Consider the following 27898-nt stretch of genomic DNA (forward strand, 5'->3'; position numbering starts at 1 on the left):
CGCATGCGCACTGCAGTACATCACCTCCGCTCCGTGCGCATGTGCCCTCACCGCAGGCCTCTATGGGGCTCTCGCGAGAGTGCTGTGGTAAACAGTGCACAAAATGGCGGCGGCAGGCCCGGCGGCAGCGGCGGCACGGTGAGCGCGGCGGGCGGGGGGAGCGGGAGGGGAGAGTGGGGCGGCGGCGGCGCTGGCGCTGCTGCTGCTGCTTCCGCTTCCGCCGCGCCGCTTCTGTGCGCGGGCTGGGGGGACCGCTGTGTCGTCAAGCTTTGGGGGGCGCGGAGCGGGGCGGGCAGCACCCGGGCCTGCAGCACCCCGTCGCCGTTCCCGGTGCTGGCTCCCTCTTGTCTCTGGAGCTGCCTCGTCCGCCAGCCGTACTCCGGACAGCTGCAGCGCGGAGTCTTCCCCGCTCTCCGGCCGGCTGTCACTCCCCCTCAGCCTCTCCCGGCCGGGGGGCGGGTTGGGAGCGCCGGCGCTGCCCCGCACGGCGCACGGCTGCTCTCGCCGGGGCGGCGCTAACGACCGGCGGTAACGGGCACAGAATAGATGCGTTTACTCGTTTGCTGGCTGTGGCGCGGTGGGCGGGAGCAGCGGCCCCTTCCGTGGCACGGGCTCCCTGAACGGCATGGCTCCTCCGCTGCCCGGTGGCCCGAAGCCGCGGAGGGAGGCTGCCCGCAGCCTCCCGGCCGATGCCCTCTGAGCCTCTCTCAGCCGGCGATCTCTAGGGATTTCCCATCGCTCGGTCTGGGGTACCCTCACTTCAGAGAAAAACAGGGAGTAACTCCAAGCGTAGCTGTTCTAGGGGATGGACAAGTTGGCAAGTTTAGGTTCCTGTCTAGCTCCACATGGTAAGGGATTAATTAATTAATTAAACAGAATAAAGTTGTGAGTGTGTTGTTCCTTTGGTCTTAGTTTCTATCATATTTCAGCATCATGCTTACATACAATCTGTTATCAGCCATAAGAATGTTTATTTTGCTTATTTGTGTAGTTGATTTTTTTATTTTATTGCTATAGGAGTTATAAGCCAACAAAGTGATAAGGTAGGCACAGCTTAGCCAAGATCAGCAGTCAATGTACTGTGACTGTGTCTAGTTTAGGGATGAAGAGGAAACTATGTAATCACAAGCTGTTCACAGTCTGTCATGGTGTTGTCAGTCAGTTAGAAATAGAGGGGAATTCTATCCCTGTTATAAGGAAATACTTGAGAATGCTAAATAAAGGTAAATAAAAATGAAGTAACAGCTGTCACTTGCAGACTCGATTCATTCTGGTGTTGTGCTATAAGGTCAGCCCATCATTCTCCCAAATAGTGTGAATCCCCTAATAACTGTCCTGCTTTTAAATCCTGGTCACTGCAGCAATGTATAGTTCTGCTCTGCTTCTCCACGTGGTGTGACAGACCAGACAAAAATGTTTCTCTTCACTCATCTCGTAATGGCTTTTTGTCTATCAATTGCTGCTTAAATGTTCGGAATTTAAAAAAAATACTAGCATTGCAATTTTTCTTGAAGGGAAGAAGCTTCCCCTCCACGTGAAAAACACTTTCAATGCTTTCCTTTAACTTCACATTATTACATCTGTAATCCCAGCCCTTATTTTGTCAGGTGCCCATGTTGTGGTAACTCACGTTCCACCTCAAGAAAATTTGAAAGACTTTTTTCATGCTGACTTTTCTCTTACAAGCACAGGGACTGAAAGTTTGCTTCCTGTAGTATCTCTTGTCCTTACCAGCCCTTAGAATAGAGTTTGAATTTGATTCTCCTTGTGTAAAATGATGTACCATAGCAGAATTTCTATTTGCCATGTTTCTGACTGGAAAAAAGCCACCATGCCTGTTTACGTGTCTGCAGACACTTTTTATCATGTTAATATTTTATTTTGCGCTTTACTTTTTCCTTGCTGTGGGCCTGGCATGTTGTTTTGTTCTCTTCGCTCCCCTTACAGAAAGAGTTTGGTTGTTACTGTTGCCTGTTCTATTGTCAGGTTAATGCCTGAGTGTTCCACGTGCGTTCTGGGCGAGCAAGGAAGAGACTTAAGCATTCGTGAAAAATTACTAAATGAAACATATGAACAACTTTTTCCATATTATTTCTAATACTAACTGCCAAAGGTGTCTATCTTCTTGTGATTTTCAGGCTATACATTTGCACAAATGTGAATAATTATTTTCTATATTGCTCTGCCTTACAGGTTGGCTTGCAATCAGCTTTGCTAATTCTTCTAGGGAGTTAACTTTGCTATCAGAAATGGAGTACAGGACTCAGCTACCACATCCTGAGTGACCGAATCCTTTGATACAAAATGGAGAAGAAGCGTAGAAAGAAATGAACCTGTTTATAAGGCTTTACCTCAAAAGACCATGAAATCTCTACTTATTTTGGACACAGCTTTAAGAATATCCAGTTGATCAGCACAGTGAAAGCAACATTTACTGAAACAAAAATGAACTAGTTTATAAAGAAGAAAATTGTGAATTGAATATATGAAATTTTTTGAATGAAACCATTTTCTTCTATGACCATGAAGTTTGCAAACATCTGGTTTGTTCTGGTTGTTGTTTTACTCTGCGGCAAAAAACACTTCGGTACCAGACTAGGGAATTCCTCTCATGAGGCTCACATATGTCCTGGATGTTCTCGCCTTACTTTGAAAGTGGAATTCACTTCGACAGTCGTGGAGCATGGTAATAGAGAGTTAAGCAGTAAAAAAAAAAAAAAAATCCCTGTGAAATTCAAGTGTATGTTACTGATTTGTGGTGTTTGTGCAATTGTAACATTGAGAGAGTTTCTGTAGAAGCATATAATCTGCTAAATTCTCGATATTAAGAAAGAGAAACAGATTTTTTTCAAAGGTTCTTGGTTTAACTGGAGACAAGATTCAAAGAACAAGAGAAGGAAGAGAGGGGGAAATAAAGACTATGTTTGAAAATGGAGTGTGAAGGCTCAGGTGTGCAAGTCTGGTCACTTTGGTGCGTTTAGTAGCTGTTTGTTTTGGCTCGGCCAGTGGTATGGTTGAGGCTCTTCTATGAAATGTAACCACAAGTGGGCCTTGAAGTGGTGAGAAAGGCAAGAAATCTCTGTGAGTTTGTTCAAGAAAAAGTTTGGAAGTGATAATACATGTGTGGAAAAATTGCAAAGATAATTGTGAAGGGAGCAGATGAAACGCAAAGTGAGGCAGATATCACTGCTGAGATGGCAAAGGATAGCAGTAGGACGCTTTGACCCTGTGTCCACTTACTGCCTCAGGTACCCGTAATGTTGCCGCAGTGAAGTTGTGTGCATGCCTGGGTGCTTACAGGCAGGATGTCTGTAGCAACACTTCTGTGCGTAGTTAGCCAAAGACTTACTGTGGTGAATGTGGTGGTGTGTGCTGGGGCTGAGGTCCACTCACAAATCACTAATCCAGATCAAGGACTGGACTGTTGGGACCAGCTTCGTTCTCTGTGCGTGTCGTACTTGGTGTCAGTAATTTGCGCTAAAACTCAATACCATATAGAGGTTAGATGTCTTTAAGTCATACATGTCAAGAAGCATCTTGAATTGGCCTATCAAGCAGTTGTTTGTACTGCTGGATGTAACATTAAGTTACATTATGTGACATTAACCTCTCCCTTGCTCCCCCCCATCGTTTCACCTTTCCACGATATTTACAATTCTACCTTCCTTTCAAAAGTTTTTATCATATTTTGCAGGTTTTGTGATGAAAAAAAAAAAAGCATTATGTAGTACAGAAATAAATTGCAGATTTCTAAGAGGAACAGAAAAGGGCCTCAAATTGTTATTATTTATTCTGGATAAAGAAAAAAATAAATATTTGGACCTTTGTGATGTGAATGCATGAGTAAGCTGCTTAAACGTCAGTTCTGATAAGTTGTGCTCTTGTTCCAGAGTATATTGTGGCTTTTAATGGATACTTCACAGCTAAAGCTAGAAGTAAATTTATTTCAAGTGCACTAAAAAGTAGTGATATTGAGAACTGGAGGATCGTACCTCGCAACAACCCAGCCAGTGACTATCCTAGTGATTTTGAAGTTATTCAGATCAATGAGAAGCAGAGAGATGGAGTACTGACACTGGAAGATCATCCAAACATCAAGCGTGTAACACCTCAGCGGAAGGTCTTCCGATCACTCAAATATTCGGAGTGTAAGTAATTTTCTGTATGATTGCATGAGATCTGCTTTGGAAAAGTCTTCTCAGCCTTATTTCAGACCATCAGCTTAGCATTACACAAATGAAAAGTGCCCTGCAGTTTTTATTTAATTTACAGAAGTCTATTATTTTGCCTGGAAGATTAGCAGGGTCTTGTCATACCTTTGCTAAAGCGTGGCAATTATTCCAACTACAACGTAGAAACATTTCTTTTTCAGCAGTCAGTTACTAGAGACTATGCACCACTATATCCGTAGTAGATAAACCAGAAGTTTTTACTGATTTTGATCAGAGAAAATGGATATTTGTCTAAAATTTTTGTTGTAACAATATGATGTGTATAGTTGCGTAAAAAGCTAATCTTTCGTGGTTTTCCTCATACTGTATTTTCTTTTCTTCATCCTCATTCTGCGTAGCTGATCCAATGTTGCACTGCAATGAAACCAGATGGACTCAAAAATGGCAGTCGTCTCGTCCCTTGAGAAGAGCAAGTCTTTCTTTAGGTTCTGGCTTCTGGCATGCAACAGGTCGACACTCAAGCAGGCGTTTGCTGAGAGCTATCCCACGCCAAGTTGCTCAGACCTTGCAGGCAGACGTCCTCTGGCAGATGGGTTACACAGGTATGCTTTTGTGTGTTGGCTTAGAACAAGTACCTTTGAAAAAACAAGTGAACTGTAAGGAAAGGCTAATTGGCTCCTCTGTGTTAATCTCTCATTGGGTGGCATTTCTGGAAAGATTGAGAAATACTTTGTTTTGAGATGCATTGTATACTTATGGAGTGCTCTTCTGTGTATGCGTGTACTGTACTTAAGAGAAATTCATTATGATCTGTGGTTGAATTTCTGAATTGGAATATGTTTTCTTTAAGATCTGTAACTTACTGGGCTTGTAAATTGCATGCTACATTGAATGTAAAAGTCTTCTTTGACTTGATAGAATAGATTTGCTATGAAGCTGAATCAGAAAAAGCCATGCTTTTCTATTATAGGTGCTGGTGTAAGAGTAGCGGTGTTTGACACTGGTCTGAGTGAGAAACATCCACATTTCAAAAATGTAAAGGAGAGAACAAACTGGACTAACGAGAGAACCTTGGATGATGGTGAGTTATTGCGCACAATTGTCCAACTATTCCTGGCACTGGTGTGTTCTGTTTTCCATTGTAAAACTGCTGTTGCGGTGCTAACATCTGTTGAAACTGTATATCTTGTGATTTTAAGCTTAATTTTGCAGTGTCCTGACCACTTTCTGCAAAGAGTATTAAGGTTCCAGGAGGGTGTTGCATAAGTCTCCTTTGAATTGTATGTGGCGTTTCATCATAGTTTTTGAAAAATGTCAGGGCAAGAAGACATTATGCAGGCATAAGTACATTGTCAAAGCAGGTGGAGGTGAGAGCAAACCCACAAAGCTGTTTCTTTCCTGTTCCTTTTTACGTATTCTGCTATTTCACTGTGCATACATATTTCCATACTTATGAGAGAGCATTTTCCTTCTTAACTGTGCAATCCTAAACTAATCAGTTTTGGCAGCTTCCTGTAAGCTTTTTCTAATCTGTATAGTTTTCACAACAAACACTGTGCTGGCTTATGCACATCAACATTCCAAAGAAGTTTTTGTTTTCCGCAGTATGTTTGTGTTCCTTTTTCATATGTCAACCCTAACTTGCCCTGACCGTAAGCTTTTACAGATTAACAACTTCATACGATCTGGGTCAGTGAGTCAGTTGGCAATTTAATCCCTTTAGAGTTCAAGGTATATGCATATCTTGCTCAGTCTTGTGTGCACCTGTATCATATGTAGTATTTCTTTGCATTGCGGCACCTGCTTTTGGTAGTACTTTTTATTAGTTCTGTGCCCAGATGGTTGCTGGACAAGCATATTCAGAGTACAGAAATATAACGCAGGCGGTCCCATAAAGCAAAAGCTCAATTATTTTTTGAGGAGTGGAAAAAATGTGTTTTCTTGTCTCATTTTTCATCCTTAACAAAATATGGTTATTGCAGAGTCAGGATAAAAATCCTAAGAAGTTTATGTAAAAATATGTTGGCCTTGTGACTTGCATTGTTCCAAAATAACTGTTTTCTCTGATGATTGCTTTATGTGGCTCTTGATTTCATTGGTAGCAATCAGGAATGGGTAGACTGGAGAGTGTATCACTCAGAGTTTCATCAGCTGGTTGTCTGGCTACACAGTGCTGGAAATTCTGGCCCCACTGAACCCAGCAGCAAAATATGATTCAAGAAGACTAGGACTGAACCCAGTGTTTGCAGTTTGTTGTAAAGTCTGTTAGATTGATGTGATTTTTGGTGTAGGCGCTGTTGAACAGTACAAATCCTTGACAATGCAATGGTTTGCCTTCTAACACCTTATTTTGTTTCCATCTCCCTGTGATAGGTTTAGGCCATGGGACTTTTGTAGCAGGAGTGATAGCCAGCATGAGAGAATGCCAGGGATTTGCTCCAAATGCAGAACTGCACATTTTTAGAGTGTTCACCAATAACCAGGTAGCTATTTTACATGTGTTTCAATTTCTGCCTTTCCAGATTAATGCTGTAATAATCCTTTCCTTTGGGAATATTGCAAGTACTTGTAAATGTTGACATAGTTTCTTTGGTAAGTGAGAAGGATACATCTTTCTGTTTAAAAGAGACTTACTACAAGATGTCTTACAGTTTCCGAATTTGGTATATTTTTCAGAAATAATGTGTGGAAGTCTGATCTGTATAGTGTTGATCTGTATCACTCAAATGTACTGAGCACTAGAGGTACTAGGAGACCACTGTCACTTTTGTGCTTTATTTTGGTGGTGTTTCTCCTCTGTGTCTGAAGTCTGTATTATCATGGAATCACTGGATTTTCCAATGATAGCTTTTCTCCCCCTCTTTCTTACATAGGTCTCATATACGTCTTGGTTTCTGGATGCCTTTAATTATGCAATTTTAAAGAAGATAGATGTGTTGAATCTAAGTATTGGTGGGCCAGACTTCATGGATCATCCGTTTGTTGACAAGGTTAGTATAAGGAAATAAAGCGGTCATGGTGTTTATATCCCTCACACGAATGCTGGACTTGCAGAGCTACTTGTTTGCCACAGCTGCTGACAGGTTCTGGTGCTGCTGACAGTTACTGGTGGAGTTTCATTTGCATGAGAGAAATTTTGTACAGCGTACAGGCTTTTAGGATTATATTTAACGAATGGATTTAAAAGAACCAAACACAACCCAGATATTCACAGAGCTGTGGAAGCATACCCTTTTACAAAATGCTGTATGTACTGCTAGGAAGTGCGACTCCCAGGCAGGCAACTAAGTGGACCCTTAATAGAAGAAGCTTAACTGAAATCCACCCTTGCTTTTTTTTAAATCTCTGCATGGTTAATGTACTTCATGGTTAAAATATGGATAGTGTGAATTTAGCAGCAAATTGTTTAAGAACAAATAGGTAAAAAGTACAGGTAGTTAATTGAGCTATTTGTTTCAGGATAAGATGGAATTAGGTTTTTGTCTTTGTAAATGTCATGGTTCCCTGAATTGTTGATCTGTCCTTCAAAAGCACTAAGTGAATTAATTTACGTTTTAAAAAAGGATAAAATCTTTCTTTGTAAAGGGTAATTAAGGGATTTGAGGCATAGAAATTCTTCCTTTCTTTTTCCTATGATAACCTGCATTGAAATTTAGTTTGACAATGACTTCACTACTCTCCCCAGAGTATTACTTGAGAGGATTTAGAATAACTTGACTTCGGCATCTGGAGTGCACTATCAGCAACGTTGCTGTCAAGGCTGCGTTATTGGTCACGTAATCTTTAAGTTTGGAGTTTAATACTGAATATATCATTGAGATGTATTTTATAAGTCTCAGTAAGAAAGACAGGTTGGACTAATTGTTCGCTTATGTCAGGCCCCATGGAGTGTACATTTGTTAGAAAAGTCTCTTTTTTGGTGGCAGAGCTTTATTGTAAACATTATTTTTTGTAGGTATGGGAACTGACAGCTAACAATGTCATCATGGTTTCTGCTATTGGCAATGACGGGCCTTTGTATGGGTAAGTTCAATGACCACTTCAAAGAAAAGCAAATACATTATATGTTTTTGGAATTAGTTGTGCTTGGTCAGGAAGTTTTCTTTCCTTCTTTTTTCTGCAACCTGTTTATAGAAGGTGACTCAAGTCAAACCCTCTTTCCTCTGTCTTTATCACTTTCTGTAGTAGTACAGCAATTTGTGAAGTACTTAGCTAAATATTTTTCATTGAAATAGTGGAAGGTCAGTAAAAGAAGAATGGCAGTACCTCCAGCTGACATTTCCCTGTTAGTGTGAGCAGACATCTTTGGGTACTGATCTTGGGCTTAAGGAATATAGCAGGGATCAAGCCAGAATGACTTGTGATATATTTGTAAAATAAATGCCTAAAAATAGATTTTGTTTTGTCTTCAAGATACATGGTTTGGTAGTTACTGAATTAGTTACTGAGTTACTAACTGCCTGAAAAGTTTCTCTAGCTTGTAAAGTATAACTGTGTCAGGTAGGACCTAAATTTGTTTTGGTGGAGGTTAAAAAGAGTGTCCGACAAAAATCTGATGGCAGCATGTCTGTTATCAGGGTAAACTTATGACAGTGTCTTGGTTTTTGGTTTGGATCTTTTTTTTTTTTTTTTTTTTTTGGTCTCCCTGTCTCCCAACTTGTTCTAGGACTCTCAATAACCCTGCTGACCAGATGGATGTGATTGGAGTAGGTGGCATTGACTTTGAAGATAATATAGCTCGCTTTTCATCTAGGGGAATGACCACTTGGGTAAGATACTTTGACTATGGCCAGCCACATTTGCAGCCAAAATAAGGGCCTTGGAAAGGGAGCCTTTTTTGAAGGGGTAATCCTGTGCAGATGGTATGTGTGGAGTAACCAGTGATAAAAGATTTCATCAAAGATCAGAACAGTTAAAGATTGTAAGTCTTTAAGCAAGGAGCTTAATGTTCTTTGCAGGGTTTCTCATCATTAATCTTGACCACTATTGACATTCTTGATGTATTTGTAAAAGGAGAGTACCTTTTGATTTATGGTGAGGACTTGCTTGTGTGGTTAAATCTGCAAAAATGAAGGCCTGCTCTTGTCCTTCCTTTAGTTTAAAAATCCTAGGATTTCCAGGTGCTACATGTAACATTGCACTTGTTGCCTGTTGAACTGAAGTGATGGGTACTGCACACATGATTTCAGATGAGATTGCATTATGATCTTGATTAAGGGGACTATTACATGTTTCGGTTTGTGCTGCATCTCATTCATTAGCCAGGTAGCAGTGTGTTTATCTTGACAGTGGTTTCATGCTTAGCATAGATATTAGAGTAATTGGCAGTAATGTTGACGTTGAAACACTGAGGACTTGTCATAAACAGCTTGAGTCCTTCTTTAGGTGTTACTTGCTGTTCTGTGATGCTGAACCTCAGCTAATTTAGTTGATAATTTTACTTCGGAATGACCTGCAGTTAGTTTAAGTGCCCAAATGAAGCAACCAGTGTTTATTATGTATTAGGGCAATAATCCATCCATTTTCTTTCACAGGAGCTGCCTGGAGGTTACGGTAGAGTGAAGCCTGATATTGTTACTTATGGCTCTGGAGTGAGAGGTTCTGGTATGAAAGGTGGATGCCGCTCTCTCTCTGGGACAAGCGTTGCATCTCCTGTGGTGGCAGGTGCTGTCACTTTGCTGGTAAGGTAAGTCTTAAATAAGAATTTCTAAAAAGATACTGATGCAGGAGGGTCATAAAAGGCCCTTAAAGGAACCCACCAAATAAAACTAAATTGTGTTTAGATCTAGGAAAACAAAATCAGAGGATAAAATCAGGGTTCTTCTGCCTGAGACATTACCTTGTCTGACTAGCTCTAAATTTCCTGGGAAAAATCTGAGAACTGTTTTGAATAATAGTTACATCTTTGAAAATATAACTAGGGAGAACAGTACTTTGAAGTAATTTTGTAACATTTTTTAGTCATTTTGAATTGCTGAGCTTCTGTCAGTTGTGTTGTAGAAGAGCAGCTGCTCAAAGTAGGCACCTGTAGCAGATAATTATCTAAGTACTTGTAAATTTTATAGGATTTAAGGTTTTATGGCTATTATCCGGTTGCGTAAGTCATCTGTTGCACACTGAAGAACTTGAAAGGAAGGTAGTAGGAGTCGTTGCAAGTCTGTACTTCATGTTTGTCATTGCTACTACATAAGGATGAGACGAACCTTTATTTGAAAAACACTTATACCAAAAATTCAAAGTCATCCTTGTATTTCCTCCACAAAATGGTGTGTTTTTCTTTGAACAAAAAAGATATTTCCCCCCCCTAGAAGAGTCATGTTGCGAAAGATACCAGCAAGTTTCCAGTTACAGAGGCTTTGATTTTCAGAATATTTTATTTAGCATATAAAAATACTGCCCTGATTGTAATGACTGCTGGTCATGGAGCACATTGTAAGGAGAAAAATTCATGTAATATAAAAAGTTTTAGGAGAAATGTGTCAGAAACTTGTCACTCTTCTTCAGGTGTTCCATTGAGAAATCAAGTAATAATAGACAAATATGAACTGTAGATGTTACTCACAGCAACCTGATTTTTGATTACATTTTCTTTAAATCAAATGACTGTTAAGGTGGAATGGTAAACAGGACTAGGTGGCCTTTATTCCAGTTTCTAGCTAATGTGATCAATTGTTTCCTATTTCAGCACAGTTCAGAAGCGTGAACTGGTGAATCCAGCAAGTATGAAGCAGGCACTTATTGCGTCAGCGCGTAGACTTCCTGGAGTCAACATGTTTGAACAAGGACATGGCAAGTTGGATCTTCTGAGAGCTTATCAGATTCTCAACAGCTATAAACCACAGGCCAGGTTAATTTTAATCCTTAATTAATCAATGATACACTACAATCTGCTGTATTTCTTTTAAGAGAGCAGGTGATGCATGTGTAACTCAGTTGAGCAATCTGTGCTTATGCAACGAAGAGAACTTGCACAAATCTTTTGTAATCCTGAAGCATGAATTTTGACAAGAGAAGACGAGAAGTCAGTGTATTTTCTGCCTAAGTTATAGCAGTGCAGGAGATGAAGTGTTTATGAGAGCTAAATTTACTTTCTCTTCTAGCCTCAGATGTTATGAATAATGTAACCTAGAACACAGTGGAAAAGTACTTAAACTTTAACTTTCCAGAATAAGAACATTCTCACTGTGCTGAAAAGTTTCTTTTCTTTTGTGAAAATCTTTCCACAAAACTTAAAATATAAAAAAAATTAGAGGGGGAAGGAAGAACATTTTAGGGCAGATTTGGGAAGCGAGGTGAGAGCTTGATAGAGTAACTATGCCTGTCATGTTTTATATGTAACTTTTTCATAGTTTTGTATAGTGGCATGTTCTTCTTCTGTTTATTGATTTATTTTTTTAAAATTTTACCTCCTCCATACTGCTGTAGTTTGAGTCCAAGCTATATTGACTTGACGGAATGTCCCTACATGTGGCCCTATTGCTCTCAGCCCATATATTATGGAGGGATGCCAACCATTGTTAATGTTACTATTCTTAATGGTATGGGAGTCACTGGGAGAATTGTAGACAAGGTAAGACTTAATGTTGTTCTAAGTCCTGACTATTAATGTTGCTAAAAGCTGCCCAGAAAAGACTATGAATTTCATAGAACAAATCAGATTTCTTACTGCTGAGAGCAAGAAATACAAAACGTTTGATTTTAAAGGATGTACCTGGATTAGTAAGATTTGTCAGCATGAGCTGTCTACAAGTTTTCAAGCAATGCATTGGTTTCAGGGGCGTGTAGCATTTTATCTTTGTAAAACCGGTTTGGATGGACAGGTACTTAGAGATTTCTTTGTATTCTCTGATAGCATTTAAAATCTTCTGGACAGACTTTCCTCATCTTTGTTTTTTTTGGTCTGGAGCATAAGCAATCTCAGCAAAGGATCCTGACATTATAAATCATGCCTCTTCCATGGGTCAAAATGACCTGAATGTATTGACGTACCAAGGTCTGCTGCAAAACCTGTTCTTCTACACCAGTGATGTTGAGCATGTTGGTTAACTGAGGAGGTTTTTAATTATTTGGTTTTTTTTTTTAATTAAGCTTTAAGTAAGTTTAAATGTAGAACATTTTGGGAATTGATACAAGTTAAATATGGCACCTATCCCAAAACTCTAGCCAATGTAAATAAGCTTAATTTCAACATTTTAGTGTGAATCCTGAGGTCTGTTTTAGATTTAAGCTTGCATTAAAGGGTGTTGAACTCTTATCCAACATCATTAGCTTATGGTAGTACTCAGACACAGCTGATGTAATTTGCCTGCGTCTGTTATAGCAATAGCTCTCTTTATTACTGAAAGGAAATTTTGTGTTCTTGCCAATAAATTTTTGCACAGGACCCCAAAACATTAAAACAGGTGCAGTTAGGCAGCATGCTATTCAGATAGCTTCGTAGGGAGTCCTGCCTCTGAAAAGCCTATAGTCAGATCATTAAGGCTGTCACGATTAGGTTGATTCACTGACACACCACCAACCTTTTGGGCTTTTTGGACGTTTTTAAATTTGACATAATCTTCAGAAAAGCTAAGATTTGTTATTTCTTTGTGCAGAGGAAGAGGGCTATGTGTGCAAAAATTAGTGACTGCAGATACTGTTTTACCAATGTTCTGTATTATTCATTTCACAGCCAGACTGGCAACCCTATCTCCCCCAAAACGGGGATAATATCGAAGTGGCTTTCTCCTATTCCCCTGTGTTGTGGCCTTGGTCTGGATACTTAGCAATTTCCATCTCTGTAGCAAAGAAAGCAGCATCTTGGGAAGGCATCGCTCAAGGTCATGTTATGATCACAGTATCATCCCCTGCAGAAAATGAAGTAAGTTCTGTGCATTTTGGTTTTTCTGTGTTAATAATTATTGAAACTGCTTCCCGATAATACAAATACCTTCTTTTTAAGGGGTTGCTCTGGTCCCGTCATTAGAAGCATAAGTTAGATTGGGGTCAGGAAATTGAAGAGTACAAGTAATGATCTTTATAGTTGAGAGCAGGATTAACCTGTGAATTGGGTATACTTTAGACTCAGAAAACCTCTCTTTGAGACTGACCTCATAATTTCATTTGTTTATTGTTAATTCTAAGTAATGTGTTTTGAAAAAGAGATTACTTAAATATATTTCTTCTAGAACCATGCTTAATTGTTCCTGAGAAGTTTTTAAGGTTTTGAATGATTGAACCAAATCACAGTTGTAACATATTTTAAGTATTTTACGTTCCTGAGCATAAATATGAACTGTTGAGTGCAGAAAGAATACTATGGTGATTTAAGGCAAAAGTAATCTCTTTGTCTCCAGAGCTGGTACTGGCGACTAAAAGTGGATTTGATACCTCCGTTTTTTTGGTCTTTTACAATCCACAGTTAATGAGTCAATGTTCCTGTGGGGAAAAAGGATTTCACTGTAGTTTGTTCTATCCTTCAGTCTAAGAATGGTGCAGAGCAGACTTCAACCGTGAAGCTTCCAATAAAAGTGAAGATTATTCCTACTCCACCTCGTAGTAAGCGAGTCCTTTGGGATCAATATCATAATCTCCGTTATCCACCAGGATACTTCCCCAGGGATAATTTGAGGATGAAGAATGATCCGTTAGATTGGTATTTATCTCAGGTTCTATTAAATCAGTATTTCTTGATTGTGTGTTAATGATACAGGATAACTTTACTGAATGCCAGAGAGCTCTGGCCTTTTTCAGTGTGGCATGGGATTATCTTTTCTAAGAAATCCATGAAAAGCACTTGGACTCTGCATGCTTTGGTGCAGGATTTTTTTTCGTGCTCTATGGTTTTATTCACATGAAATGAAAAGCTTTTAAAATGCACATTTAATACACTGAGATTTTTGTTTGGCTTTCAAAGTGTAGCATTTTTATTTTCTGCCCTAACTTCTCCCAGGAAGTTAAGGGGGGCACTTTATTAGGCACTTCAGCATTTGCTTATCAAAAAAACATAAGAAATTTGAAAGACTGAATCCTAAAGAAGAAACCTCTTGTCTGTTGAGGGAGACTTGTTTTTGAAGCAGGGTGAGGCTCAGCTGACCGGTTGTCTTTCATAGGTAGAGAGGGAAACCACCCATAATAAAAATCATGCAACAATGTATAAGTGAGAATTAATTGCATCAGTGACCAAGACATAGGCTTTTGGAAAGCTACTTGGAGCATGCAGGTGTGGGAAATGGACAGGAACTCTCTGCTGAGTTTCAGCAATTATTTACAGGTGGCCCTGGGTGCTTCTTCCAGTTAGTAATAAAAACTGCTGTTACTGGTTCTTTTGTGAGGAGGAAGTCCTGTGAAGAGCATCTGGTTTTAATGCAGCAGTGTTTCTCTGTGGTGTGATGCAAATGTGTAGAATTGTGCTTTGTAAGGGACATGCTCTATCTCTAGCTTTGACTGTATAACTAACTCTTCTCTGTAGCACTCGGAACCAGTGTCATTTGTGGAGAATTTTGCAAAGAGGAGATGGTGCATGGAAAACTACAGGTTATCATTTGGAAAAAATGGACCTTTTAGAAAGGAAACTAGGAAGTAATCTATAATTAGAGGTTTTTAATCAGATTTCTGCATGCCAGATTTAAATGTCTTCAACACTTTTCTCTTTTCCTAAGGAATGGTGACCATATCCACACAAACTTCAGGGACATGTACCAGCACCTAAGGAGCATGGGGTACTTTGTTGAGGTTCTTGGTTCCCCTTTTACGTGTTTTGATGCAAGTCAGTATGGTAAGCATGAGTTAATTGCCTTGTTTTCCACGCTGTTCACTACTTTCTAAAATGGCCTGGTTTTTGGAAGACGAAAGCTGTTGTGGGGGCGCAAAGAAAAATTCTCATGGTAGTAGAAAAATATTATAACAGTGGGTGTATTTATTATTTATATGCTGATACATAGTTATGTAAAGTGTTGCTGCAGAAGCTTGCTTGGGAGTCTAGTAGAATTAGTGCAAGTTTTCTATCCTTATCATGAAAAAATGAGAGGGAAAGCCCACCTCTGAGTGGGTTAAAAGCCCCTCTGTATTACATCCCACAAAGGCAGAACTGTATTTGCGAAAAGATTTTGGCACAGTCAAAATGAAGCATGATGTGAATAGCAGACTAAAATAAAAAGTGTCCGTTCTGTTTTGGTTTTTGTTTTTTCCCTCAGCAGTGGCATTTTAAAACACTGATCTTTGTGGATAGATAAAAGAGTGGGGAAAGTATTCCATTCGACCGTATGCGATAGCAAAGCAGTATGTGGCTTGTTTCTTCTGTGTTCATCAGGAAGGAGATTTGATAGATTTGCCAGACAGGGGACAAATGAAGCTGTCCATGCTCTTTTCTGCCCCAGTATGCCCCTCTATTTAACCATGGCATGCTCCAACCAGACCCTCATCTCTTTTGGGCTGCGCTGTTCTTCAGTGGACTGTAAAGTGAGGGAGCATTCTCCTGGCAATTTTCTAGTTCTGGAAATGTTGTCAGTAGTAATCTTTTGTTTATCTTGATTCTTCAGTAAATATTGCACCATTCCTTTTTGAGTTCAGTGGATGTGCAACTGGATACAGAAATGGTAGCCCTTAAAAAGGTGACAAAAAAGTTTCTCTTCTGAGACCACTGGTTTTGTAGCTGGTAGGGAGCAGCTATTAGGGGACTTCTCTCTCCTCTGGTTCACTATCATTTTGTTGGAGAAATGGGTGGAAAGCCTGAACCAGTTTTCTCCTATGCAGTAGGCCAAAGAAGAAGTTTAGAATGCTTACTGTATGTTGCAATAAGTAGAGAAGAGGATTTGATACACTTGATTTTTTCATCTCTTCTAGTAGTCCTCCTGTGGTTACTCCAACAGCTTTCAGGTGTTACCTGTGCAGCAGCCATGTTGGTGATGGTATGAGCCCAGTCTTACACTGTATCTCATTTGATTACTAGCTTTTTGGGCTTCCAGAATTTCCTCAACGGGAAGAATTGAGGAGTGGAAAATGCAGTGATCTGTGGTCCATCTACCACTTTTCCCTAGTTTGTATTGTCTGCAAACTTGGTGAGGGTGCACTCTGTCCCACCGTCCAAGTCATTAACGTGGTTGCTACAGGATCTTTATCAGAAGGCTTTCCGAACGCAAACTGCCCGGACTTGTAGAATTGGCCTGGTTGCAAGGGACCATAAGACATGGGACCAGTGTCTGTGGTTGATCAGGTTGCTCAGGGTATCATGCTGTCAAAAATTGCATTGTCTCTGAGGATGGAAGTTCCACCATCTCTCTGGGCAGTCAGAAACTGAAGAAGCGAAATGGTTTGTTATTTAGGAGCAATCTAAAAGCATAAACATCCTTTCAGGAAATAGAAGTATAGTTTTGGTTGTGTTTTTCAGTGATACAGACAAGGTTGTGCTTGCTTGTTCACAGGAGTGGGAGAGGGTTATACGAAAATGGCAATGGCACGTTAGTCAGGTCTACTAAAAAGCAGCTGTAGTTTTCAAGGTCTGAATCAAACCAAGTTTCAGAATAATTGTCTACCTGGCTGCAAATCTGCAGTAGTGAGCAGAGTACCTTTGTAAAATTGGAGCAGTCAGAAACCTTCTTACTAGGGTGCATCTACATTAGTACTTTAGTTTGGATCACTGGTGAATTTCCTGATTGTCCTCTTCTGCCACAGTTTGGCTTGTTTTATGGAGCATTTGAGTGAGACCAAACTGCAAAATACACACCTGACATACGCAGGCATTCAGTTCATAAGACCATACAAGCATGAGTTGTAACACCCTTAAAAAGCATACTATGCTGCCAAACCAATTTTTGGATACATTTGTAAACTAAATTGTCTTATATTTCCCATCCTTAAATGTGACTTCTTTAGGTGAGCTGCCAGAGCAGGGCACATGGACCACATATTGTGCAAAGTGTGCAGTTGTGTTGATTTTTGCATGGGTTGCATGAATAGCGATAACATTACAGTGAACAGCCCGGTGAACTCTTGTTTTTGCTTTTACACACAGGGACTTTACTGATGGTGGACAGTGAGGAAGAGTATTTTCCTGAAGAGATCACCAAGCTGAGGAGGGATGTTGATAATGGACTTTCCCTTATAGTGTTTAGTGACTGGTACAACACATCCGTGATGAGAAAAGTCAAGTTTTATGATGAAAACACAAGGTACTGATATGTATCAGTTCTTTGGGAAATAAAATGCCATAGAATTGACATTTTATGCACATATTACCCTAAAAATCCAAAATGCGATAGGCTATACTTTAGTGCTTGCATGCTACCTGTAAGAAGGGACTACCTGAAGAGCAAAATTGATGTTAAGCTGCAGCTTAAGGAGAATAGCTACCTATTTTATCATGATTGCAAAAGCCCCCTTGGTAATGTAATCTTCTTTTAAAGCCCAGAAAAACATTTACAATGAAAAGAAGTAAGAAATGAGAGACTGACCAAGAAAGAAAAATGGATATATTTTCACTTTTGGGGAGCAGAACAGAAAGAAAATGTGGGTTGCAAACAGAATTGCCAGCTTGCACACCCATTATTGAAATTGTTCCAGTGTATCGTGTAAAGGGAAGATATGGTAATATCACCAGTGGTGAGAAAAACTCTTGTAATTACTGTAGTAGTCAGCCTGTTTTGTGTTACTGTTAAGTTAGAAAGATCTGTTCTGCAGTTTGTGAGCAAGTAGCATTTTGCTTCATTAGAAAAAGGAGAATGACATGACCATTGTTTTTGCCTCATCTTAGCCAAACAAAGAGCGTAAGACTGAATTTCTTTCTAGCAAATTGAAGTCTTCCACGGAACTGGAATGCACTGAGAATTTTACATTAGTATTACCTAACTTTTGCTCAAAAACATTGGTGTCAGAGAGACAGCTGCTCGCATGCCGCTGGAGTTAAATAAGGCTTTGAGATGTAGTTCATTATTTAAGTGACTTTGAAAAAGTCTGCATGTGGGAAGATACCTGACTTTTCATTATACAAACTCTAGGAGTATATTCTGTGTACTAATAAACTGTGTTATGCTGTAATTTTTACAGGCAGTGGTGGATGCCTGATACTGGAGGTGCTAATATACCAGCTCTCAATGATCTGCTTTCTGTCTGGAATATGGCCTTTAGCGACGGGCTGTACGAAGGCGATTTTACCATGGCAAATCATGAAAGTGAGTACTGGAGTCCCTTTCCTACGCAGGCTACAGTGTGTTGTTTGGAAAAGAGTTTTCTGTAAGAGTGATACTGAGTGAGGGTCAAGGGAACCACTCAAATTCAATGAAAAGAGTCTCATAAGCATGCTTAAATGATTACTTCCTTCGTAGACTGTATCTGAAAAATATTCAGCCCAGATAATGAATGTCCTCAGTTTAGGCTTGCATTCCAGATGCGATACGTGCAAGAGTATTGTTGGGGGGTGTCTGTATTTGTTTGGACTATAAATATTAGTTGCTAAGATGAAACCTTTGGTTTTAATTTTGCAATTATGTGGAAATTTGAAAATTTGGAGGAAGAAAATCAATGGGGACTTTTTCCTTGGAATACACCAATTTGGACATGCATCACAACATCCTGAGATGTTTTGTAAATTCCTGTTCTTGTAATCTTTTTAATTGTTCCCCCTGAAATGAATATGATTGATTGGTTTCAAGTTCAAACTTTGTTGTTGTGCTACAGGTCTGTGACCTTACTGTTTTCAGACTTTCTAGGTCTAGCCAGTCTTTCTTTTTATCTGACCAAGTCACTTGATGTTTTCAAGCATTGTTTCCAAACCTGTCTTCTGACCGGTTCATTTGGAATGTGTATGTGAAAAGAGAAGGCACCAACGCTGAGGCCTCTGTACACTCACCAGCGTTGATTGAAGGAGATCGGTTCTCTGTAGTGCAAATAATGACTGTTAGCATGAAATACTACATTTCTCATGGCATTTGATTAAGCTTTTCAGTTTAAAAAAGATAATGTCAGTCTCCTAAATGGAAAGGTTTGAAAGCAGTACGTAAAGGTGAACCTGGGAAAGCTGTGCTTAGAAATGCCTTCTCTGTGAATACACATATTGGTCAAAACATGCAAATTTAGAGCAATATTCCTCGGAATGTTTTCTTCTGTGCTTGTTTTAACAGCTCACTGAAATATGGTGGGAAGGAAGAGAGTGTCATTTTTAGTCTAAACTGACATTTTCTGATCTTTCAGTGAATTATGCATCAGGATGCAGTATTGCAAAGTTTCCAGAAGATGGCATTGTCATTGCACAGACTTTTAAGGATCAAGGTATGCGCTTCCTTGTCTTTTTTTGTGTGTTAAGTAGAACTTTGGAGTCGGTGCACAAGTGAAGTTACAAAGTCTAAAGGTGTAAAAACAATGAATTTAAAAACACACTGACAGGGTAGGTATTTTTTCATTTTGCCTAGAACATGTAGTTGGATGCCTAACAGGCAGCTGCAATGTGACTCTGTATACAATTTTTATATAGTACAGCAATATCCAAGTGTATATATGCAGTCTTTTATTGTGTTTGCTGTATGTAAACACCTCTCTATGTATGTGTCATACATCTTTGGAGGGGAGGGGATTGTGTTGTAATTGTGTTACTTGTCTGTGTTTCTCGCAAATTTCAAGTGCTACTGAAATATATCCCCTAATCATTGCCAAATTTGGTGTGAGTGTTCTGGTAGCTGTGGTGATCTAAGGATATAGGTAAGAAAAATTTTGGTAGACAAAATGTCACCTGCTAGACTCTTGTAAAGGAAAATTTTAGGCACACAGGAAGCCTGTGCTCTCAGACGTGAGTGATCTATTCTCTCTGCATATCCATTCTCTTTAGTTTTATCATATCTTTTCATTTGTGAGGTGGTAATTCAGAACTGTAATGGCAGCAAGCCATTTCAAAGAAAATCATGTTTTTTATGAGCCTTTAGGAAGTGCTGTGTAGGACTAAATGACTGGAACTGTTAGCATGTTGCAGGTCAGGTATGTGTATATGGGTATAGAGGGTTTGACTGTGTGAGCAGAAGCACATGCATAGCTTCTGATATAACTCAGGAGCTGCCAGAGAAGATCAGCAAGTTCATTGTATTTTTGACTTATGTACAGTAGACATGATTACCTAGTGGAGAAATTTTCTGAAACAGTAAGGAGCTCATCTGTGTGAGCCTTTTGGAGGAAAGTCGATATCCCTGGAATGCTGTATGCTGATGACTTAGGTATTTCCTTATGTGAGAGAGAGAGGCAGAATTTCAATTTGACAAGTAGTCTGCTAGACCTGCTTTTTTTGTTGAATCCTTTTCATTGCAGTTCACGAAGCAAAAGAGCTCTGTGTTTTGCTGCTGTTATCTAAAGGCAGTGTCTCAAGTAAAGGAGACTAAATACTTAGCATTTGAAATTTGTCTTATTTTGTTTTTTGGATATGTGTGTTAGAGGTGGGAAATCTTTTACCTAAAACCAGCTTTCTACACTTCAGTTTAGTTCCTTCATGAATTGGGGTATTTTCCCCCCTGCTGTTTATTAGAGCTTTCAGTTCACAGGAGATAAAATGATTGGATGGATTTGTAAGATACAAATGGCAGGTTTATAGCCAGGCGTCCTCTGGGTTTTGCTGCACGTACCCATTCATACTTGGAAGGTTCCTGTGCTTTTTTCATCTTTTCTGTTCATCTGTTATCTCAGTTATAATTGTAAATATCTTGCAAACATGTCTTTTAGGTTGCCAGTTTGTTATTCAGATACTTGCAGGGCTTTTGGAGGCAGGCCTTTAAATGATACTCCTTTAAAAATTACTCTTTACAGTATTGGTACAAGTGTTTCAGAAAAGGCTGAGAAGCAGATCTCTGAACCATGGCAGGGGTGGACGTACTGAAAACTGGCTCTGCCTGCCAGTTCAAAGAGCAGCTGGGGTGAGGAGGGAGTAAAATTTGTCAAAGGTTAAAGCAGGGCCGGGGGGAGGTAGGAAAACTTACATTAGTTTTTTTTCTTTTCTTCCTTTTTTTTTTTTTTTGGCTTAGGTATCCTTACTAAACAATACTTTTCTTTGTTCCTGAATTGAAAGCTGAACAGACGAAATGCAAGGGTAACTAGTAACTGCAGAGTTGCAGAGAGATGCAAGCCCAGCAGTCTTTAAAATGAGCTTCCCCTGAACTGCTGCTTTAAACGCGTTCAATCAAAGCCTTTGTCTTACAGCTGCTGCTCACAGAGACACAGATGTTGTATTTCATGGAATGTCTCTATTCTCTTTTGTTAGTTCCATAGTAGATTTTCTTGTAGGAATAGATAGGCATGGCAGCAAAGTAAATTGGCGAAGAGCAGTGTGCACTGTGATGGCTGATTCTTAAGTTATTGTGTCCTGTAGAATTCTGCAGGATTAAAACAACATTATGCCATTTGTAAGGCAGAACATTTTGATTTTATACCTGTTGCTGAAAATATTAGGATTTTTCATTTGAGCATGTTGAAGATAACCCAGGTTGTGAGGTCTTTTTCTGCTTCTCCACCAAAGAAAGAAATACATTAATATCAGTAGGAACCTTCACAATCAGGGTGTTGGAGCAGTTTCATTTTAATCATAACATCATGGGGTTTTTGAATATATTTTGCATAAATCTGTGACATGAAGAGTGGCATAGCTGCATTTGTAAGTTTGCAATGTAGGCTGTGTTGATGTAAGGTAAATTGATGTTGATGCTTTGCAGGCTATGAAATTTATTTGTGCTTTGCTTTAGGTCTTGAAGTTTTAAAACAGGAGACTGCTGTAATTGAAAATGTCCCTATTTTGGGACTTTACCAAGTTACTTCCGAAGGCGGTGGCAGAATTGTTTTGTACGGTGACTCTAATTGCTTGGATGACAGCCATAGACAAAAAGGTGTGTAAGCTTTGACATGCAGGAATAGTTATTGTCTTAAGCTGACAATTGTCCTATGAGGTTTTTACAGCTCCCATCAGAAGTAGCTGTTTTCTAGGGAACCTCTAAATATTCCTAATTGGGGATTAATCTCAATTCTGCAGAGCTCTACTGAAAACACTGCAAGGTGCAGTTACAACAAAAGAACGCCCCACATTAAATAGCCCTCTGGTAGATGGGAGCATTTTCCCCCCAGCCCCACCCAAGGCCTCTTGCCTGTTTTTCCATTCCACAAGCTATGGGGGCTGGTTTTGGGGTGGGTTTTTTGCATGGGGGGAGGGGGTGGGTCTTGGTTCTTGGGTTTTTTTGCTTCTTTGGGGTGTTTTTGTTTCCAGAAAGCACTAATGGTTAACACATGCTTCATTTGAAGTTATGAAGAGGCCATTGGGGGATGCCTTTATGTTTTCCCCAGTTGCATTTTCAGAATGTTTATGTAGTGCAATGGATTTTATCTTTTGAGTTTGCTCATCAGTGTGCCTTGTTCCCTTTGCGATGTTTGCCTTGTTCCCTTTGCAATGTTTCCTGTGAGGATTTATGGTAATATTCAACATTTCAGTTGCGCATTACTATTTTCCCCTTATTCTACTTTAACACAAACCAGCTGTTGTAAATATGTAAGAAAGTAGGTATTTCTGTTTGGGCTTTCAAAGCATTTGTTTGCAACTCTAGGTAACAAGTGTGTGAGTTGTGTGTGTGTGCAGTTTCTGTGACTCCCAGAGAAGCCATTCTCTCTACCTACACACTGTGGTTGGTCCTTATAAAACCTTTTTCTAGCACTCTGTCTGATCTGACCTTTAAAATTTTTAAGAGATTGATTGTGTTTCTCCTGACCATGTGAAGTGCAGGCTGGTAGATCTGTGGCTCAAGAGGCCAAAGATAATTCAGTATGTGAGGTCTTTGTCTGCATTCCCACTGAATGCAATGTTCAAGCTGAATTTTCCTTTTGTGATGAAAAGTACATTTGTAATTTTTTAAGCTTTTGTCACTGGCATTTTAAAATATTTGGTTATTTAATCCATCCCTTGCCTAACTTATTTAAGTTTAAATGAACTCACTGCCTAAGGGAGCTCTCCGTCTTTAGCTTATTTCTTGCTTTCCCACACATTTTCTTTTTCTTTGGAAGTTCTCCGGTTTCTCTTTATCTGTCTTTGGGTGGCTTCCAGTGAGTTGCCGTAACACCAGCATATCAGTGCCTTATGTGCTTGCTGTAGGTTATTGAAAGCATGTAGTGTAAAAGAATATACATAGCTTTAAATTAGGTGATAGAAAACGATGCTTTGTGACCTCCCTAACGCTGTTAAATTCAGTGTGACCTGTGAAGCAAGAAAAAGTGGAAGGCTCTAAATAAATCCTTTAAAATTAGCTTTTAAGTTGTGAACCAGGAGCTATGTCTCCTGCAGAGACATCGGTGGCTTTAACTGAGGTAAATTCCTAACATTTGTGAATATAAATCCTTAAAATCTGGTTGACCTCTTTAAAAATCAAAGGTGAGGGTTTAAGGGACACCAGGATTATGAAGATTAATTCCCATTCCCAGCCAACTGTTCCTGGAGGGAGAAGTTCTGAGAAAAGTCGTTAGCTGTGTGGTGGAAATAGCTGATAAGGCATTGTCCTACTTCTGCAAATGAAAGTTTTGTGACGTTAACTAGCTGGACTGCTTGTTCGTTAGGGGTAGCTCTGGATTAAGGCAGTAGTAATTCGGGAGAGAATCAAAATAAGGGCTCATATGCTATTGAAGTGCAAAGGAGAACCATGATCAAGTATATTGTGGCATTGGTTCCCAGCCTGGTCTGTACCACAGCTGCTGTAGGTACTGCTTTTCCTTTAGCTGGGATGTAGCCAGAACCTTTTCCCTTCCTTTGTTAGTTCATTTTTTTAAGCTTGGGAAAGCAAATGAGTCATAACTTTCCACTGAAAACACTACCTTGTTTTTACTTTTCTTTGCAAGGTATTTATTTTGTCCTTTCAAAAAATAGTTGGTTCTTTGTTTCTCTCGTAGAAATTATATCAGAAGCTCCGAGCTTCCTGTGTTTCCACACCGAAAAACCTCATCATTTTTGCAGGGACTTGGATGGCCTTGCCCAACCTGGAATTCCCATATTTGAGACCTGTTGTTTTATGTCCTACTCACCAAAAGAGCCTGATTTGGTACACAAGAGAAGATGATATTTTAAGACTGGAAAGATTAAGATTATTTTAGTGTGTTGGGGAGGAGGGATTGAAAGTTGCATCTTTCTGAATGGGCCTAGGACTTCAAAAGGAGAATAACAAGAGCCAGAAAAACTGATTGTACTTCTAGATGTTATTATATCCTTCTTAACAGAAAGATAAGCCATATGAAATGTGGCATAATGCATATTTTGTTTGGGGGCTTGGGGCTATGAAATCCACAGATTGTTTTTGGCTCCTGGATTCCCTCCTGCAGTACACTTCTTACGGGGTGACACCGCCAAGTCTCAGCCATTCCGAAAACCGACAGCGACCGCCGTCGGGAGCTGGTTACTCTCTTCCTGAGCGGATGGAAGGTGAGAGCCTTAACTACCAAGCAGAGCCCACAACTGAGGGAGTGTCAGGGTGGAATTTAGGAAGACCCAGGCAGACCCCTTGAGTTATATGCCAGTAAGATTAGTTTGGTGTGAGCTTTACAGTGTTCTCTTGTTTTACTAGAAGAGAGCACTTACTGTAGGGATTTGCCATGATATAGTTGTGATTTGACTAAAGAAAATGTTCTGTTCATAGAGTAGGAATTTTCAGATACCTAGTTCTATTATGGAGCATTCTAGCTACGGAGCGTGTATAAAGCATTCAGTCTTGTCTCACGTGCTGCCAGCAAAACTTGGATTACCTACCATTGTAGGTGCACGGTCTTACTGTTTTGTAAGGTACCCTTTTGTTAATTCTAACCGAGATTTAGCTGCAAGTCATCATTACTGTAAAGAGCTCCTGGTTTTACAGCAGCTCTGTTTAGCCAGAGGCAAATGTTGGTAACTCTTATCCTCTACCAGTCTTTTGGTAACCCAGTCTGTCTCTGCTGTGAGTTGCAGGTAACCATTTGCATCGATACTCGAAGGTGCTCGAGGCTCACTTGGGAGACCCTAAACCCCGGTCCCTTCCTGCTTGTCCTCACCTGTCCTGGGCCAAACCACAGCCTTTGAATGAAACTGCCCCCAGGTTAGTATACATCTTTCTTATAGTTATACAAGAAGTCTCACTTTTGAGTTCAGCTGAAAAATTATTTGTTCCATCTGCTTTTGAAAGGGACAGCTGGAATGCCTTTCCTAGAGAAATACCAGATTGCAAAGAGGAAATAATGATTAATGCCTTGTCAGTGAATAATTCTGACTCACCTTATTGCTACACTGTGAAACTGGGGGGTTTTAAAAATAGCTTCATAAGTCAATTCACTGTTGTGATTGAGTGATCCCAACTTAGAGTGAATGGTCTTGCTTAAATCCATCGTCAGAGCATGCCTTTGAAATAGTTTTCTGAAGCAGCTTCTTGGACAGCTTGCCTAAATCTGCCTTCTGGTGTATTGTTTGTCAGTCACTTGGAGGCAAATGCATCAGCGTATAGATGCATCATACTTGTCTACTGAGCTGCTAATGGTAACTTTTGGTAGTCTGTGTGCAAGAGAGTTGTTAGTAAATAGTTGCTTATCTAAGTGTGTCCCTGTGGTGTCTGAATTTAACTTTGGAGGCCTGCAAACTGCAGAACCTAAAGAGTGGATCAGATTATCATTTGGGTCAAAACTAGGGAGTTATTTGTACTTTCCAACTGTCACTTTCTCTATATATTTCTACAAAATTCCTTGCATTACTGAAGTAAGTGGGCAGACACCTCTTTCTTTAAATTTCTTCTAGCAACCTTTGGAAACATCAGAAGTTACTGTCAATTGACCTTGATAAAGTGGCTCTGCCCAGTTTTCGACAGAACCGACCCCAAGTGAGGCCATTGTCCCCTGGAGAAAGTGGAGCATGGGATATTCCTGGAGGTAAATACTGAAAAGTTTGAAAGTTGCTGTTTTTCTTTGCTTTTTGTATAAGCTTTTAAAAAAAAAAAAAAGCCAAGCACTGTGCAGCCAGAAGAGAAGCCACATGTTCATTTTCAGTTGTGAAGAACATGCAAATAATAGCATGGCTGTGTTGTAAAAGGCTGACTGATGAAACCTGAGAGAAATATTTTTGCATATGAATAGTTTATTCAGAAGAAAGCATGTGTGATATACTGGGAGGAAGATTTTGGCAGGTGCTTTTTGGGTAGTTGAGGTTTGTTTGGTGCTGTTCAGACTAACAGGTGTCAGCAGCAGTCCCTGTCCCTGGGAGCTGTGGCTAGATACCTCCTGCTAGTTAAAACTCCTTGTGTGAGTGCACAGATGCAGAAGGTGAGTCCAGAAGAGTTTGTCAGAATGGTGCTTTGGGCAAGGTGTTACACTAACAAATGATGTTAGTGTAGCACTTGAAACAGCATTCAGCCTAATTCAGTCTTCAGTACAAGCTTGGCACTGGAGGCCCAGCTGGAAGTACTTTGAAAGCCTCACACATGCTCTTTTCCCAGGCTGAGCTGCTAGGCCAAAAAATGCCTGTAAAAAGGAAGGGTCTGGTTCTATAGCTCATCCTCACTGTGTGCCTGCACAGTCTTTGGAGCAAGCACAAAATTAGTTTCCTCGTGGCACCAGGATTTGGTGTGATTTATAGAAATTACTTAGTGGTAAAATTATGGTCAAGCATTTGCATCTCCTAATGCAGAACAGAAGATTGTTGTTGCAGGGGAAATCTGGGTTAGACTTTCATGTGCCCAGATAGGTCAAGGTGGAAGTGCTGGTGCTTTTCTGTAATGTTAGCATCCTGTCTTATTTTCACTAATCGGTCTGCAGTTGTTAATCTTCCTGTCAGAAAATGTAATCTGATTAATAGCTGTTTCTTCTTTGAACAAGAATTACTGTCAGATTGTTTTGGTAGATAGCGTTAACACTGCAAAGACATCATAGCTCATGCGGTCATAGTCACTTCCAAACCTCTTTGCCTTTCTAGGTATAATGCCAGGCCGGTACAACCAGGACGTAGGACAGACTATTCCAGTCTTTGCTTTTCTGGGTGCCATGGTGGTTCTGGCATTCTTTGTGGTGCAGATCAACAAAGCGAAGAGCAGGCCAAAGAGACGGAAACCACGAGTGAAACGACCACAGCTTATGCAACAGGTTCATCCACCAAAGACGCCTTCTGTGTGAAAGCTCTCACTTGCCAAAGATGACCTCCTTTTACTGGTTGCTTTCCTGGGCGATCAATTGCTCCCAGTGAAGGTGCAGCAAATGCGGCACTGATCGTACTAGTAATTTGCACCTGACATCATCTCATAGTCTTTGGTTTCTGGAGAGAGGAAAAAAAAAAGGACCTCAGTGGATCGTCTGTACATAAAACTGTGCAGCTTTAAGCAGCCGAAGCCACCAAAGACTTGAATACTGTTTAAATGGCTGCTTAGTCACTACATATCCCAAGAGGGGGAAAATGGACCTTATTTTTAAGCTGACCAAACTAAAATTTATTTGTTTAGAGGCTATTTTCTATATTTATTGTTGGGGAGGGCGGGGGGAAAAGTCACTTTAAGGACCTCTGCTAAGGAAAAACAAGTGCATATTTTTTGGACGGAATGCAATTTTCTAGAACGGTATTGTGCTGAAGAGTATAACATACACCATTAAAGGAGGGAGGGGGCGAGAGAGACCAGTACAAATTGGTGAGACATACTCCTGCAGTTTATTTTTATAAAGCCAACTACTATGATGTTTTGTAATTTTTGGTCATGATTTCACCATTGATGGTGAAGCAGATTTTCAATAAATATGTTATCTATATGAAGCTA

General features: G+C 40.0%; 1 protein-coding gene across 3 annotated transcripts; it reads left to right on the forward strand.

Annotated features, from left to right (window-relative positions):
• Window positions 1–67: 67 nt before the first annotated feature.
• Window positions 68–27890, forward strand: MBTPS1 (membrane bound transcription factor peptidase, site 1). Of its 3 annotated transcripts, none has more exons than XM_075510529.1 (23): window positions 68–138; window positions 2194–2686; window positions 3891–4148; window positions 4571–4774; window positions 5143–5253; window positions 6546–6655; window positions 7046–7162; window positions 8128–8195; window positions 8839–8941; window positions 9707–9858; window positions 10858–11019; window positions 11598–11742; window positions 12844–13032; window positions 13634–13806; window positions 14813–14928; window positions 17164–17320; window positions 18195–18319; window positions 19338–19415; window positions 21860–22000; window positions 24433–24564; window positions 25084–25210; window positions 25900–26030; window positions 27070–27890. In XM_075510529.1, exons 2-23 carry the CDS (start codon window positions 2500–2502, stop codon window positions 27264–27266), a joined length of 3183 nt encoding a protein of 1060 aa, XP_075366644.1. In that variant the 5' UTR covers window positions 68–138; window positions 2194–2499; the 3' UTR covers window positions 27267–27890. The 3 variants fall into 3 exon arrangements, with proteins under 3 accessions (XP_075366644.1, XP_075366646.1, XP_075366645.1); XM_075510530.1 differs by lacking the exon at window positions 68–138 and adding an exon at window positions 617–848; XM_075510531.1 differs by lacking the exon at window positions 24433–24564.
• The last annotated feature ends 8 nt before the right edge of the window (window positions 27891–27898 follow it).

Source organism: Mycteria americana, chromosome 8 (genome assembly GCF_035582795.1).
Source record: "Mycteria americana isolate JAX WOST 10 ecotype Jacksonville Zoo and Gardens chromosome 8, USCA_MyAme_1.0, whole genome shotgun sequence".
Taxonomy (NCBI): Eukaryota; Metazoa; Chordata; class Aves; order Ciconiiformes; family Ciconiidae; genus Mycteria; species Mycteria americana.